Raw genomic sequence first — 16,118 nt, 5'->3', positions numbered from 1 at the left:
TATAAGAACTTGTAGCTGCCACCTATGGCACCTATCTTGTAAACCTCTATCATGTCACCCTGCAGTCGACGTTTCGCCAAGCTAAAGAGCCCCAAGCGTTTTAACCTTTCTTCATAGGGAAAGTGTTCCAACCCTTTAATCATTCTAGTTGCCCTTTTCTGCACTTTTTCCAATGCTATAATATCCTTTTTGAGGTGTGGTGACCAGAATTGCACACAGTACTCCAAATGAGACTGCGCCATCGATTTATACAGGGGCATTATGATACTGGCTGATTTGTTTTCAGTTCCCTTCCTAATAATTCCCAGCATGGCGTTGGCCTTTTTGCAATCGCAGTGTGTGCAATCGCACACTGTCTTGACATTTTCAGTGAGTTATCTACCATGACCCCAAGATCTCTCTCTTGGTCAGTCTCTGTCAGTTCACAACCCATCAACTTGTATTTGTAACTGGGATTCTTGGCCCCAATGTGCATTACTTTGCACTTGGCCACATTGAACCTCATCTGCCACGTTGACACCCACTCACCCAGCCTCAACAGATCCCTTGGGAGTGCCTTACAATCTTCTCTGGTTCTCACCACCCTGAGCAATTTAGTGTCATCTGCAAACTTGGCCACTTCACTGCTCACTCCCAACTCCAGATCATTAATGAACAAGTTAAAGAGCATGGGACCCAGTACTGAGCCCTGCGGCACCCCACTGCTTACCATCCTCCAATGCAAAGACTGCCCATTTATACTCACTCTTTGCTCCCATTAACTAGCCAGTTTTTGATCCACAAGAGGATCTGTCCTTTTACTCCTTGATTCTCAAGCTTACTAAGGAGCCTTTGATGAGGAACTTTATCAAAAGCTTTCTGAAAGTCAAAGTAAACAACATCTATTGGGTTCCCTTTGTCCATATGCTTGTTCACCCCCTCAAAGAACTGTAACAGGTTAGTGAGGCAAGATCTTCCCTTACAGAACCCATGCTGAGTCTTCCTCAATAACTTGTGTTCATCAATGTGCCAACTCATTCTGTCCTTGATAATGGTTTCTACCAACTTTCCCGGTATTGAAGTCAGACTGACTGGCCTGTGATTTCCCGGATCTCCTCTGGAACCCTTTTTAAAGATGGGGGTGACATTTGCTACCTTCCAGTCCTCAGGAAGAGAGGCAGATTTCAATGAAAGATTACATATTTTTGTCAGGAGATCCACAAGTTCAACTTTGAGTTCTTTCAGAACTCTTGGATGTATGCTATCCGGACCTGGTGACTTATTAGTTTTTAATTTGTCTATCAGTTTTAGGACCTCCTCTCTTGTCACCTGGAGTATTGTGTTCGGTTTTGGGCACCACATTTTAAGAAGGATATATACAAGCTGGAATGGGTCCAGAGGAGGGCGATGAAAATGGTGAGGAGTCTGGAGACCAAGTCCTATGAAGAAAGGTTGAAGGAGCGGGGGATGTTTAACCTGGAGAGGAGGCAGCTAAGAGGTGATATGATCACCCTCTTGAAGTACTTGAAGGGCTGTCATAGAGAGGATGGTGTGGAATTGTTTTCTGTGGCCCCAGAAGGTAGGAGCGGAACCAGTGGGTTGAAATTAAATCAGAAGAGCTTCCGGCTCAACATCAGGAAGAATTTCCTGACCGTTAGAGCAGTTCCTCAGTGAAACAGGCTTTCTCAGGAGGTATTTGTGAGTTTCCTGCATTGTGCAGTGGGTTGGACCCTGGAGGTCCCAACTCTATGATTCTATTATAATAACCAGCGTAAAGAAACAGAACAATAAAAAAGGAGGAATGAGATCCATTTCACAAGATCTAAGAAATCAAAGAGAAATTGAAATTATAGTTAGGAATGCTGAGAAATCAACACAAAAATACATTAACTGAACAAGACAAAATAAAGAAAAGCTGGGGCCAATACACTGAACTATACCAAGGATGTCAAACATGTGGCCTGGGGGCTAAATCAGGCTCCGAGAGAGATCCTATGAAGCCCCTGAGCAACTGGCTGTCATCTGCTTCCTTCTCCTTCTCGCTTTCTACTGCATCACAGTTTGCTTTGCTAGGCTTGCTCAGTTGCACAGGAACTACAGAGCAAAGCCTCTGTTTTCTCCATTGGCTGAGGCTCCTCCCTCGGGGAGGAAGGGGGGAGGGAAAGCTTGCTTTGCTAGGCTCTCTCAATCACACTGCTGAACTATTGAGCCAAGCCTCTCTTCCTTCTTTTGGTTGAGGCTCCTCCCTCTCCTGGTTCCCTGGGGAAGGAAGGAAAAAGCCAGAGCTTCCTTTGCTCAGTTCCTTAAATCACACAGGAGAGATACAAAGAAAGCACATTTAAGGCCAATGAGTGCTACTGTTTTAAGCATTGTTTAATGTTTTTTTTAAAAAAAAAACATAAATCTTTAATTGTGTTTGTCTGAGTCCTTTATAGAGTCTATATCTCTGCTACCTGGCATTACATTTATGACACACACGGCCCGGCCCAACAAGGTCTCATGTCAGATCCGGCCCTCATAGCAAATGAGTTTGACACTCCTGAATGATACAAAATAGATGAAAGGGTGACAGATCCCTTCCAAGAGGAATCTTTTGAAGAAGAACTAGTTTTTGAAAATGAAGTGAGAGTTGCATCGAGAGCAATTGGGCAAAACAAACCTCCAGGAGTAGTTGGAATATAAACAGAACTATTTCAAGCCATAGAAACCGAGTCCTTCAGAATCTTAACAAGAATATGCCAACAAGTATGGAAAAGAAAACAATGGCCACAGATTGGAAACATTGTCTTTAAATTACAGTTCTGAACAAAAGGAGATACCAAAGACTGCAGCAACTATTGGACCATCGCATTAATTTCTCCTACAAGTAAAATGATGCTCAAGTTTTTACAACAAAGAGTGTTACCATATATGAAACGAGAAATGCCAGCTGTTCAAGCTAAGTTCAGAAAAGGAAGACGCACTAGAGATCATATTGCAAATTTACACTGGTTACTGGAGCATACAAGAGAATTTCAGAAGAAAATCGTCTTATGTTTAAGGGAAATGTTTGTGCCACAGCATGTGCTTGTTTTTAAGTGCAATCTATACTCTGGACAAGAGGCCGGTGTTAGGACAGAATATGGAGAAACAGAATGGTTTTCAATTGGCAAAAGTGTCAGAGAAGAAGGCATTTTCGCTATCTAATCTTCAATATGTTTGCAGAACATATAAAGAAAGCTGGTTTAGATTTAAGCAAGTGAGCACCCACAACAGAATGTTGTGTAAGATGTTGTAGTTTAAGTTGTAATTGCATTTTTTGAAACTTCAGTATAGGAGTTATAGTTACTAAATGTGTATACTCCTTATCATGAGACCCAGTGGGGACCAAGGTGGGGTATAAATAAATAAAGTATCCTGCCCTCCACTCTGAGTCTCAGAGCGGCTCACAATTTCCTTTATCTTCTTCTCCTCAACAGACACCCTGTGAGGTGGGTGGGCTGAGAGGACTCTCACAGCAGCTGCCCTTTCAAGGACAACCTCTGCCAGAGCTCTGGCTGACCCAAGGCCATTCCAGCAGGTACAAGTGGAGGAATGGGGAATCAAACCCGGTTCTCCCAGATAAGAGTCCGTACACTTAACCACTACACCAAACTGGCTCTCTGCAGAGTGAATGCAAGCAAAAAAATACTGTTACAAACAGTACCGCTGAAAACAACAACAATAATAATACATATGCTTCAATCCTTATATAATTTAAACCAGTATATACAATGTCATCATAACCTCTCTCCAAAGAAATTACAATTCATTACAAATCAATTGCTTCCACAGTTTCCGATAGAGGGATTAGTAGTCTTCAACAGTTCCTTCTTTCAATAAATAAAGTTCATAATACAGTCCATAAAAAGTTCTGAAATTCTTTCAAGTAGGAAGGACCAGGAAATCCTTACAGCCGTCATAAGACGTCCCCTCTAGATTTCAAGACATTTCAATACTGGTCTTTTTAAGTTATCAGGCTGTCAAACTGGAACCCAATTCCAGTGACTTCTAACACAGACTCAGGGTTCATAGCTTACAAGTTCTTACAGGTTACAAGGTTCATGGCTTATTGGAGACTGGAAGCAATTGATTTGTAATGAATTGTAATTGTCATTTCTTTGGAGGGAAGGTATGAGGACATTGTATACACTGGTTTAAATTATATAAGGATTGAAGCATATGTGTTATTGTTGTTTTTTCCAGCAGTACTGTTTGTAGCAGTATTTTCTTGCTTCACCGCATTTTGCACCAGCTGGAGTTTCTGGTTCAGCCACAAGATCAAGCCCACATAGAGCAAGTTACAGCAGTCAAGCCTGGAAGTGACCATTGTATTAGTCACTGTAGCCAAGTCCTGGAGGGAGAGGTATGGGACCAGTCACCTGACCTGCCAAAGATGATAAAAGGCAAACCTGGCAACTGTAGTACATGATCTGGGCCTCTATGGAAAGGAAGACATCCAGGAGCACCCCCAGGCTCCTCACCTGCTGGACTGGCACAAGCAATGCACCATCCAAGGAGGGAAGCCTGATTCCTGACTGAACTTCCATGCCACAACTCAGGTACAGGATTTGCATCTTTGTTGGATTAAGTTTCAACTGACTCTGCTGTAGCCATCCAGCCATAGCCCCTAATGCCCTGGTCAGATTTTCTGGGGTGGAATCCAGGCAGCTGACCATCAACAGATAAAGCTGGGTGTCATCTGGAGGGCCAGTTTGGTGTAGTGGTTAAGTGTGCAGACTCTTATCTGGGAGAACCGGGTTTGATTCCCCACTCCTCCACTTGTGGCTGCTCGAATGGCCTTGGGTCAGCCAGAGCTATCGCAGGAGTTGTCCTTGAAAGAACAGCTGCTGTGAGAGCTCTCACAGCCCCACCCACCTCACAGGGTGTCTGTTGTGGGGAAAGAAGGGAAAGGAGATTGTGGGCTGTTCTGAGACTCTTCGGAGTGGAGGGCAGGATATAAATGCAATATCTTCATCTATCTCACAGGGTGTCTGTTGTGGGGGGGAAGGTAAAGGAGATTGTGAGCCGCTCTGAGACTCTTCGGAGTGGAGGGCGGGATATAAATCCAATCTCTTCATCTACCTCACAGGGTGCCTGTTGTGGGGGAGGAAGATAAAGGAGATTGTGAGCCACTCTGAGACTCTTCGGAGTGGAGGGCAGGATATAAATCCAATATCTTCATCTACCTCACAGGGTGTCTGTTGTGGGGGAGGAAGGTAAAGGAGATTGTGAGCCACTCTGAGACTCTTCGGAGTGGAGGGCGGGATATAAATCCAATATCTTCATCTACCTCACAGGGTGCCTGTTGTGGGGGAGGAAGGTAAAGGAGATTGTGAGGCGCTCTGAGACTCTTCGGAGTGGAGGGCAGGATATAAATCCAATATCTTCATCTACCTCACAGGGTGCCTGTTGTGGGGGAGGAAGGTAAAGGAGATTGTGAGGCGCTCTGAGACTCTTCGGAGTGGAGGGCAGGATATAAATCCAATATCTTCATCTACCTCACAGGGTGTCTGTTGTGGGGGAGGAAGGTAAAGGAGATTGTGAGCCGCTCTGAGACTCTTCGGAGTGGAGGGCGGGTTATAAATCCAATATCTTCATCTACCTCACAGGGTGCCTGTTGTGGGGGGGGGGGGGGAAGGTAAAGGAGATTGTGAGCCGCTCTGAGACTCTTCGGAGTGGAGGGCGGGTTATAAATCCAATATCTTCATCTACCTCACAGGGTGCCTGTTGTGGGGGGGGGGAGGTAAAGGAGATTGTGAGACGCTCTGAGACTCTTCGGAGTGGAGGGCGGGATATAAATCCAATATCTTCATCTACCTCACAGGGTGCCTGTTGTGGGGGAGGAAGGTAAAGGAGATTGTGAGCCGCTCTGAGACTCTTCGGAGTGGAGGGCGGGATTTATATCCAATATCTTCATCTACCTCACAGGGTGTCTGTTGTGGGGGAGGAAGGTAAAGGAGATTGTGAGGCGCTCTGAGACTCTTCGGAGTGGAGGGCAGGATATAAATCCAATATCTTCATCTACCTCACAGGGTGCCTGTTGTGTGTGGGGGGGGGGAAGGTAAAGGAGAATGTGAGCCGCTCTGAGACTCTCCGGAGTGGAGGGCGGGATATAAATCCAATATCTTCATCTACCTCACAGGGTGCCTGTTGTGGGGGGGGGGAAGGTAAAGGAGATTGTGAGCCCCTCTGAGACTCTTCGGAGTGGAGGGCGGGATATAAATCCAATATCTTCATCTACCTCACAGGGTGCCTGTTGTGGGGGGGGAAGGTAAAGGAGATTGTGAGCCGCTCTGAGACTCTTCGAAGTGGAGGGCGGGATATAAATCCAATATCTTCATCTACCTCACAGGGTGCCTGTTGTGGGGGGGGGGGAAGGTAAAGGAGATTGTGAGCCGCTCTGAGACTCTTCGGAGTGGAGGGCGGGATATAAATCCAATATCTTTATCTACCTCACAGGGTGCCTGTTGTGGGCGGGGGGAAGGTAAAGGAGATTGTGAGCCCCTTTGAGACTCTTCGGAGTGGAGGGCGGGATATAAATCCAATATCTTCTTCTTCATCATCTGCATATCGGTGACAACCCAGCCCAACCCCCTGGACCAGCCTGGCAAGGGGGTGCATATAGGTGTTAAATAACATTGGTGAGATAATTGCCCCCCTGCGGCACTCCACTTTCAAGGATGGATGTGTCCTCCAGGCAATTTTGGAGTTGTTCAGTTGCTGCTCTCACAACTACCTTATCCAGAAACAGCAACTGTGAAACTGGGTGGTAGCTGGCCAGGACTGCGGGGTCCAGTGCTGGTTTCTTTAAAAACGGACAAACCACTGCCACCTTCAGTCCGGCTGGGAAGGTCCCGGAATGGGGGAGGGGATTGATTAATTCTCCCCGGGGGACCTAAATGCCCTCCCTGCAGGCTTAACCCCCCCCCCCCAATCCTCCATAAACAAAGCACATGGGTTCAAAAAAAATGTTATAGTGTGGGTGGGTGGAGAGAGAGATTCCAAATTGTTCTTTTACTTACCGCATACACATACACAACACACAAGTTCCTCATGACTTACAGTTGAACGGGACAGCTGCATTGGTCTGTTGAGGGGAATGGCGAAGCAGGACTGGCTAACTGGCCCTTCCTTACCTGTTAGTGCCCAGTTGCCCCTTCAGATCAAGCCTCCAGAGAGGGGGTGCCTCTTAGGGTTCTGCATTAGCCACACAGTATGGACTTTTGGGTTTTGTGCTAGGTTCTCTCCTTGCAGTGCCCACTCTGCTTTTCCTGCCGCCAAAGTACCACCCTGTTCCCTCTAAGTCCACTCAGCAGCAAGCCCTGCAACACAGCCCTGTGCCGCACACCCTACTTAATAAGTTATAGAGAGTCCTGGCCTGGGTATTTGTTGGACTGGGGAGGGAATGAATGGGTGCTAGAGAGGAGGGCTTGGTTGCCACAGGGGAGGGAGGTGATTGTCACTGTAGCCACCATCGTGTGCACCTCTGGGCATTTTAGGTGAGTGGCACTAGAGTTTTGGATTTGCCTGGCTGCCTATGTGCTGTTTTGTGTGTTTTTTTTGTTGGTGTAACTTTCCACCATTCATAGGGTACATTGCCAGGCTGAAACAGCTTAGGGAGCCTACTATCCCACCATACTCCTTACCCCACCCACTTCCACACCAGCCCAGAGGCCTACGCCAATTCCCACCAACAGGCAGCAGCTACAGTGATGGCCAGAAGTGGCAGAGCTGTGCCGGGGCCCTTACACTTACATATCTTTGAGATATTGCAGCATGACTAGTGAGCTCCTTGAACACTCCCAGCCCCCACAGATTGCATTGTTAATTTAGTTTACATCAAACACTTTGGAGAACACAAACTGTTGGAGAGCTTCCTTTCTTGGTGCCTTGGCTTCCTTAATATTCTGATATTAAAATTGACTGATTCCTACTACATTATTTCGTTGTGTTACAATGGTTCTAATAACGGTAATATTGATAAATAAGTGGATTAATTTTGACTCCTGCTAAAAAGTCCAGTGCAGGCAGAGCTTTTTGTAGCAGAATAAGATTCTACTGAGATGCCCTTTGTAAATTCAGATGCAAGTGGGAGAGGGGGAGAAGGACAAGAGGCAAGGGGTGACATTTGTTGTGTGTCTTCAAAATTTCTTGTACAGAAGATGTGTAGTTTCAGGATTTTTAAAGGTGAGTAATATGACCCTACTTGTAATGTAGAGGGAAACTGTTTATTTCAGCTTGAGTTGTTAAAATGACCGGGAACTGGAAACAACATATTTGGAGAGCAGCAGGTAACAACTGTGAAACATATGAAGAAGGAAATGGGTTGACCTGAAGATGACAAGTAGGACTTCATTGGCTAGAATGGAGACAGCATTTTTGAAAATGTTTGTTTCCAAAATAACCTTTTCTTGATGAGAGGCCTTGTTATTGGTGATATTGGCAGTAGTGGTCCGTCATGGTATAGTGATTTGCTTTTCATTGTTTCATGGTTTTTCTGTTTTTTTGCTAACTTTGTGTTTCAGGTGACAGCCATATGAGTAGCAGTAGCAAAGAGAGCACAAATAAGGAAACGGTAACTTTGAAATGGTGCACCCCAAGAACAAACAGTGTTGGTAAGTACCTGTTTTGAAGCTGTTTGAAGCTGTTGTATAATGATCACTACTATGTGGTGCAATTTCCTTGTTCTCCTGTCCCCCCCCCCCCCAAGGTTACCATACTTCATAGAATGTACCTTTCAAACAGCTAGGAGAATTCTGCAGCATGCATTTGTTTCCAGTCTAATTATCTGATTGCTTTGTTTCATAACTTTGAGCACCTTGTATAATGTGTATATGCTTCCTGAGTTTTTCTGAAGTATTTTCTACTGCATCTTCAAGATTGGCGTAATACCCTGGTTAAATCTGTTGGCATGCTTAAAGGTTCAAATCACCTTTAAACATTCAAATAGAGTCTAATAAAATCTGTAAATTTTCAAACATTTCCAACTAAAATTATTGTTCAGACAGTTTTCCAAAAAAGGTACACCTCTTTTTCCTGCATGTTAATTGCTGGGGATATATAAAAAACATAAATGCAAAAACCATACCATTATCACCCTCCATTTAGAAGTGAAAGCAATTTTCGGTGTTTTTGAGGACTTTGAATTTTAAAATACAAAGATTTGGTTTCTGCGTATTGGAACCTTTCGGAGAAGATGATTTTGCCCACTTTTCTTCAAAAATGCCTTAGAACCATATTTATCAACTGTATCAAACTGACAAGGCTATTTATTGACATCAGATTTTGTCCCAGGGAGCTTCGCAACGTATATATAATAAACATCTTTGTAACAGCTCAATGTAATGTGGACTGAGTGGAGAATGGGCATGTTTTCATGATAGCAAGCAGAACATGAATAAGGGACAGAGCACAATGACCACATCAGTATATGAATGATACAAGAGAATGTGTAAAAATTGTCAGTGTAAATATATTGGAATTGGTCTTGGTCTCTTTCTAGTTAAACTAAAGAGACTGGAGGTGGGATATATATATACAAGCATGCAAATAAGTGATATAATCCTAGAAGAGTTTAAACATATTTTCCACTCAAATCAGAAACCTTTATGATTCTTATTTCATTTAGAATGGTTAATACGATGTTTGTATTAAAATCAGGATGATATTTCTATCCTGTAACCATTTCCCTCTCCTCCCCCTCCCCCCCCCTTTTTTTCCAGAGCTACATTATTGTACTGGTGCATACAGGATATCTCCTGTAGATGTAAATAGCCGACCTTCCTCCTGCCTTACTAACTTCCTTCTTAACGGTAAATGTATTTTGGGGGTCAATGCTTTTAATTGGATTTTAGTTATTAGGAACTCTAGAACATTAACTGGGGAACTATAATGCCTAAAGCTAGGGTTTAACTTAATGAACATCTTCGCAGGAGAGCAGGTGCTTATGCCCCAAGCTGGTTTTAGATGCAGAATGGACTAAGGGTGGGCAATATTGGCCCTGCAGTTGGCAGGTTTAGTGAAATCTCTGGATTGGCCTGGTTTCTAAATACCTAGAGCGAAGCCTTCTGCCTTGGCCTACTCGCTGCACATTATGAGCTCTGACAACACTTCCAAGAATGGTGGCAGTACATGCCACCAGTAGAATATAACTCTTTTCTCTTACCTCCCCCACTTTCAGGTACTCTCCATCCCCCCTGCCATTTGCCCCATCTCATTGGACAGACAGCAGGCTACTTTGAAACCTTATGTTACAGCAGTACTCAAAATGAGTGTTGATTTTTTAAAAAATAAATATGTTTTGGAGGTGATCCTGGAACCATAGGCCAGTGAACCACACTTCTTATATTAAGGAAACAGAAACTATTGCTTTAGGGCACAGGTCACAACCAGTGTTCCCTCTAAGCTGAGTTAGCATGAGCTAGCTCACAGTTTTTTAGCCTCCAGATCATGTTCCTGTCTTAGTTCAGGAAAAATGGCCCCAGAGAAAACTAATTTATGCAGTAGCTCACAAGTTTAATGCCAGTAGATAACAAAGTAAAATTTTTGCCCACAAAACTCCACAGTTTAGAGGGAATATTGGTCACAACTGATCCAAACATTTTTTTATGTTAGTGAAGGGATTAGATATACCTTAGCTATCTTATGAAGCCCTTGTTACTTACTTTTTCAAAAAAGTAGAGTATTTCTGTTTGCCCTCGTAAGACTTTTTTTAAGCCTTAAGCAGCAGATATCTAATATAACTTTGTTCTAACGCCCTCTCTGAGGATAGTGGGAAGAATTACTCTTCCACTTGAAGCTTCAATCATTAATTCCAGTAAGCCAAGTCTAAAATAATTTCTGAAGAACGTGATCTAATAACATTTGCGGACGACTGACAAAGCATTGTTAGATTAATATAGTTAGCTGGAATATACCTGGGACTCATACTGGAATTTGTAGTACAGAAACTAAGATCTTCCTTTTCTCCTTCGAGATCAAATGTTTGTAGGAAACCTGGCTTACAGATGATCTTTTCTTTCCTGGGTTTACTGCTTTTTCCCAGAAGGCCTTTGTGGGTTCATACGGAGGAAGACCAAGGGTGGCCTTGCCTGTTTTGTGTCTAGTTCATTAAATATCATGAATATCACTTTGTTCTAAAAATTAATTTATGCATATATGACTTGCTTCCTGGGCGAGAGGAAGCTAGTATCAAGGCTCTACTGTATTGGTTCTGTTTAATGTGGAATTGGAATCTAGAAGGCGGATCTTCAGATTCTAACTCTGCTGCAGAAGTTGCTGTCTGACCTTGGACTAATAATACTCTCAACCTAACCTACCTCACAGAACTGTTGCGAAGGTAAAATGGAGATGATGAGAACGATTATACTAAACTGAGAGGGGTTGCAAATACAATAGAAGAAAGAAACAGGATACAGGATGACCTTGACAGGCTGGAAAACTGGGCTAAAACCAATAAAATGAATTTTAACAGGGATAAATGTGAAGTTCTGCATTTAGGTAGGAAAAATCCAATACATGGTTATAGAATGGGGGAGACTTGTCTTAGTATGTGCAAAAAAGATCTCGGGGTCTTAGTGGATCATACACTGAACATGAGTCAACCGTGTGATGTGGTGGCTAAAAAGGCAAATGCAATTTTGGGCTGTATCAACAGAAGTCTAGTGTCCAGATCATGTGAAGTGATGGTATCGCTTTACTCTGCTCCGGTAAGACCTCACCTGGAGTCTTGTGTTCAGTTTTGGGCACCACATTTTAAGAAGGATGTAGACAAGCTGGAACGGGTCCAGAGGAGGGCGATGAAGATGGTGAGGAGTCTGGAGACCCAGGTCCTATGAAGAAAGGCTGAAGGAGCTGGAGATGTTTAGCCTGGAGAGGAAGCAGCTGAGAGGTGATACAATCACCATCTTCAAGTACTTGAAGGGCTGTCATATAGAGGATGGTGTGGAATTGTTTTCTGTGGCCCCAGAAGGTAGGACCAGAACCAGTGGGTTGAAATGAAATCTAAAGAGTTTCCGGCTCAACATTAGGAAGAACTTCCTGACAGTTAGAGCGGTTCCTCAGTGGAACAGGCTTCCTCAGGAGGTGGTGAGCTCCAAGGAGTGTTTCCTTCTAAGTTTTTGTACCTCTGTGGCCCTAATAATTTCTAATGATGCTCCTGTTCAGCAGCAGCCCCCCTATGACAGCCAGTGTGACTTAGCAGTTTGCCATCTCCAGGGTGGGAAATTCCTGGAGATTCGAGGGGTGGAGACTGGAGAGGACAGGGTTTGAGAAGGAGTGGGACCTCAGACAGGTGCAATGCTATAGACGACACCCTTCAAATCAACCATTTCCTCCCGGGGAACCAATTGCCTATCTCCAGATGAGTGCTGGAGATCACTCAGAATTACAACTGCTTTCCAGATGGCAGGGATCAACTCCTCCTGAAGTGGGTGGGGGAGAGTGAATGCCTTCGCTTGGATGGGTGGGAAAATAGCAAGGGTGGGAGGGCATTCGCCCAGAGCCTCCTTCTAGAGCCTGTTGTATTTTTTCTTCAGAATGGGCCTTATTCCTAACAACTACAGTGCCATCATAAGCAGTCTACGTTGAATCTTACTCAGGTGTATGTGGCTTTCTCCCAGGAAAATTTCACTGGTGGTCTCATATTTTGAGTTCAGTTAATTCAACATTTGATTATTTTGAATTAGGAATTGGGGAGACGATATAAGTGCTGTTATGTAGAATTGTGATGCCGAGTAACTAATGAAGTGTCTTTCTCTTCTGATAGGCCGCTCTGTGCTTTTGGAACAACCACGGAAGTCTGGCTCTAAAGTAATTAGTCATATGCTTAGTAGCCATGGAGGAGAGATTTTTCTGCATGTATTAAGCAGTTCTAGATCAACTCTGGAAGATCCTCCTTCAATTAGTGAAGGTTGTGGTGGTAGAGTCACAGACTACAGGATTACTGTAAGATTCCTAAGGTTAATTAAAGAAAACACCTTGATATGCATTCAGCCACTTTGGACTTAGTAAATATGCTTTATTTGGCCTTTTATGGCAGCCTTCTTAGTTTGAATGAGGAAATTTGTAATTGGCCAACACGTTTTGGTGAATCCTTGGTAACTATAACTTGAGTGTTAGAATTGATTATGCATATTGGAGTCAGTGAGATGTAAGCTGGCTTTGAGTCAAAAATTAAACTTTTGTGCTATAAGATTCAAGCACTAAATCAAAAGAGTTTCCAGATCAACATTAGGAAGAACTTCCTAACTGTTAGAGCAGTTAGAGCAGTTCCTCAGTGGAACAGGCTTCCTCAAGAGGTGGTAGGCTCTCCTTCCTTGGAGATTTTTAAACAGAGGCTAGATGGCCATCTGACAGCAATGAAGATCCTGTGAACTTTGGGGAGCTATTTGTGAGTTGGACTAGATGACCCTGGAGGTTGCTTCCAACTCTATGATTCAATGATCTTCTTGAAAATTAAACAGCCCTCTGTTGGAAAAATGCAATGGTTTCATTTTAAGGAAATTGTCAGTTTCAGTAAAATATTGGTTTCTGTGAACACTATGAAAATCTAGAGCAAAATAGGAGTCAATTGCACCTTTAAGACCAACTTATTTTTATTCAGAACGTAAGCTTTCGTGTGCATGCACACTTCCTCAGACGAGGAATGAGGTACAGTAAGCAGAGCCACATATAGCTGGTGGGGCTTGGAATGCCAAGTGGTACAAAGTTAAAAACCAATAGCAGAATAGTAAAATTAACAAATTTAGAAAACCTTTGTTCTGGGTTGCATTAGCGTGGGAAATCATAAAACAGTAACATGTCAGAATGTGAGAATGCCTGTTAATTATTCTATTGCTAATAAACCTGGGTCAAAAAGAAGGCATTTCTTTGACCCTGGTTTATTAGCGATAGAATAACAGAATAATAAAATCTGTTTTCAATGAATTGCATACAGTATTATTAAAAATATTACAGTATTATTAAAAATATTACTCCTTTAAGGGATATATAGTTGAACCATATCATGAAATATCACTTAAAGGAAAACTTCTAATTTTATCTTATTTGGTTATCAGGATTTTGGTGAATTTATGAGGGAAAACAGACTAACTCCCTTTCTAGAACCCAGATATAAGAATGATGGAAGTCTTGAGATTCCTTTGGAACGAGCAAAAGATCAGCTCGAGAAGCATACTCGCTATTGGCCCATGATTATTTCACAGACAACCATATTCAACATGCAAGCTGTAAGTGGCCACCTGTTACTTTAAGATCCCTGTCCTAACCATATTTATTTGGAAACAAGAAAGTATATTTTCAGTGTCAAGATGCTGCAAATTGCACTGTGAACACGGTAAGCGGTTGAGTAGCAATCAGATGGGAGCCAATCACTTGGTTTGTCCTATTTGTGCTGTACAGGCATGAATGCCTGCGAAACCAGTTTTTGTGGGCTTTCTCCAAAACTGAGTTTGCGCAAGAAGACTACTGATTCAAACTGATTGGCAGCCATTTGCATCACTGATGAGTACATAGCCAAACACCAAAGGGCAGAATTTTATTAGGGAAAAAAGTATTTATTGATGACTGATATATATGATCTGAAATCGCTTACATTAGGTTTTCCCAAAACAGTGCATATGCAAAGACACCACTGATTAAGGACTACCTAGATGAACACATAGCATTTATTGAGTGATTTATATGATTTGTGGGTGATTTAATTAAGCAGTTTCTTGCTGAGCAAAGCAGTTATGTAGCAAGAATGGGGAGTTAATAGATCTCAGTTGGGCTGTTTGAGAACTTGCATACAGTGTACTGCACAGGTAGTAAGGAATACAGCGAAACAACTTGTTATCTAAGAACTGTTGAATGGATCTTCGAAAAGTCATGTCTGTTCACAGCTGGCAAACAGGGCACAAGTGGGACTGGTGGGTTTTCTTGCATCGCTGCTTTAGTGTGCATTTCAAGTAAGTAGGATTGCAGTGGTATTGACTTATATTACTCTTTTAAGTTTTTGTAAATATTTTCGCTTAAATAAATCAGATGTTTGGCTCCTTTTTTCAGAGAATAAGCTAGAAATACGTCTTGATCATCTTTGGATTCAGTTGCATATGTTATACGAAATAATGCTAAACCAAGTATAATATGAAGCCCTGGTTAAAACAGCATAATACAGAAATTACTGTTGCATACATCAGCATATTTTAATTCATGACTGGATAGTCTGCACCTGAGTCTGCCTGAAGCGGCTTACAAAATAAATACATTAAAAGTTATTAATTAAAACCCAGCATTAAAAAATTTAATTAGTTAAACGTTTATTTCTTTATTTAACTGCAGCATTAAAAACATAGACTACTGAGCAGTTTAGAATAAGTGTCCATACTGAAAACACACTAAAAGATCAACCCCTGCTGTAAAAGCCTAGATGAACAGAAACGATTTGGCCAGGTGCCTGAAAGAGAGCAATACAGGCCCCTCAAGGAGGAGGCGTTACATTAAGCGTGGGGCTGCTTCTGAAAAAAAATCCTATTTCTGGTTTCCAATTCTCTTCTGAAGAATTTATGAAGATGGTTGATTTTTTAAAAATGTCTTGCAGGTGGTGCCATTAGCCAGTGTTATTGTGAAAGGAGCACTGACTGATGAAGATGTGTTGAATTGTCAGAAAACAATTTACAATTTAGTAGACATGGAAAGGAAAAATGATCCACTGCCAATATCATCCGTTGGGACAAGAGGAAAGGGCCCTAAAAGGTAAATTTTACCTTTCAGTTTTCACAATTTTCAGAAGCATGGGTGTCACCATCATCACTTTTTAAAGAAACTCATTTTACTATGCAGTGTGTTAATTAAAACACACTACAGTTGTAGAACAAAGTAGGAGTCAAGTGGCACCTTTAAGGCCAACAAAGTTTTATTCAGAATGTAAGCTTTCGTATGCATGCAGACTTCTTCAGACGAGGAGATGGGGTACAGAGGTGAAATACAGATAGTTGGTGAGTTAAGAGTGTAAACTGATACAAAGTTAGGATCAAATGGCAAAAGAGTGTAATAAATTGAAAGAACTTTTGGTCTGGATAGCAATAAAAAATAATAAAAGTTGCCTGTTAATTGCTTTTGCTACAAGTCTAGGTAAA

At 42.5% G+C, this 16,118-nt stretch overlaps 1 protein-coding gene across 3 annotated transcripts in view; it reads left to right on the top strand.

The window, feature by feature from the left end:
• The window catches only part of INTS13 (integrator complex subunit 13), a 57,291-nt gene that overhangs the window by 24,437 nt on the left and 16,736 nt on the right, over positions 1–16,118 (top strand). For all 3 annotated transcript variants that reach the window (XM_060258123.1, XM_060258124.1, XM_060258125.1), the window contains 5 exons: positions 8,526–8,615; positions 9,723–9,812; positions 12,767–12,945; positions 14,058–14,228; positions 15,581–15,735. In XM_060258123.1, coding sequence (XP_060114106.1) covers positions 8,526–8,615; positions 9,723–9,812; positions 12,767–12,945; positions 14,058–14,228; positions 15,581–15,735 — 685 coding nt within the window. The remainder of the gene's footprint in view (positions 1–8,525; positions 8,616–9,722; positions 9,813–12,766; positions 12,946–14,057; positions 14,229–15,580; positions 15,736–16,118) is intronic.

The sequence above is a fragment of the Heteronotia binoei genome, chromosome 17 (genome assembly GCF_032191835.1).
Source record: "Heteronotia binoei isolate CCM8104 ecotype False Entrance Well chromosome 17, APGP_CSIRO_Hbin_v1, whole genome shotgun sequence".
In the NCBI taxonomy this organism is placed as follows: Eukaryota; Metazoa; Chordata; class Lepidosauria; order Squamata; family Gekkonidae; genus Heteronotia; species Heteronotia binoei.
Note: the sequence above shows the minus strand (reverse complement) of the source record. Positions and strands in the feature narration are given on the sequence as shown.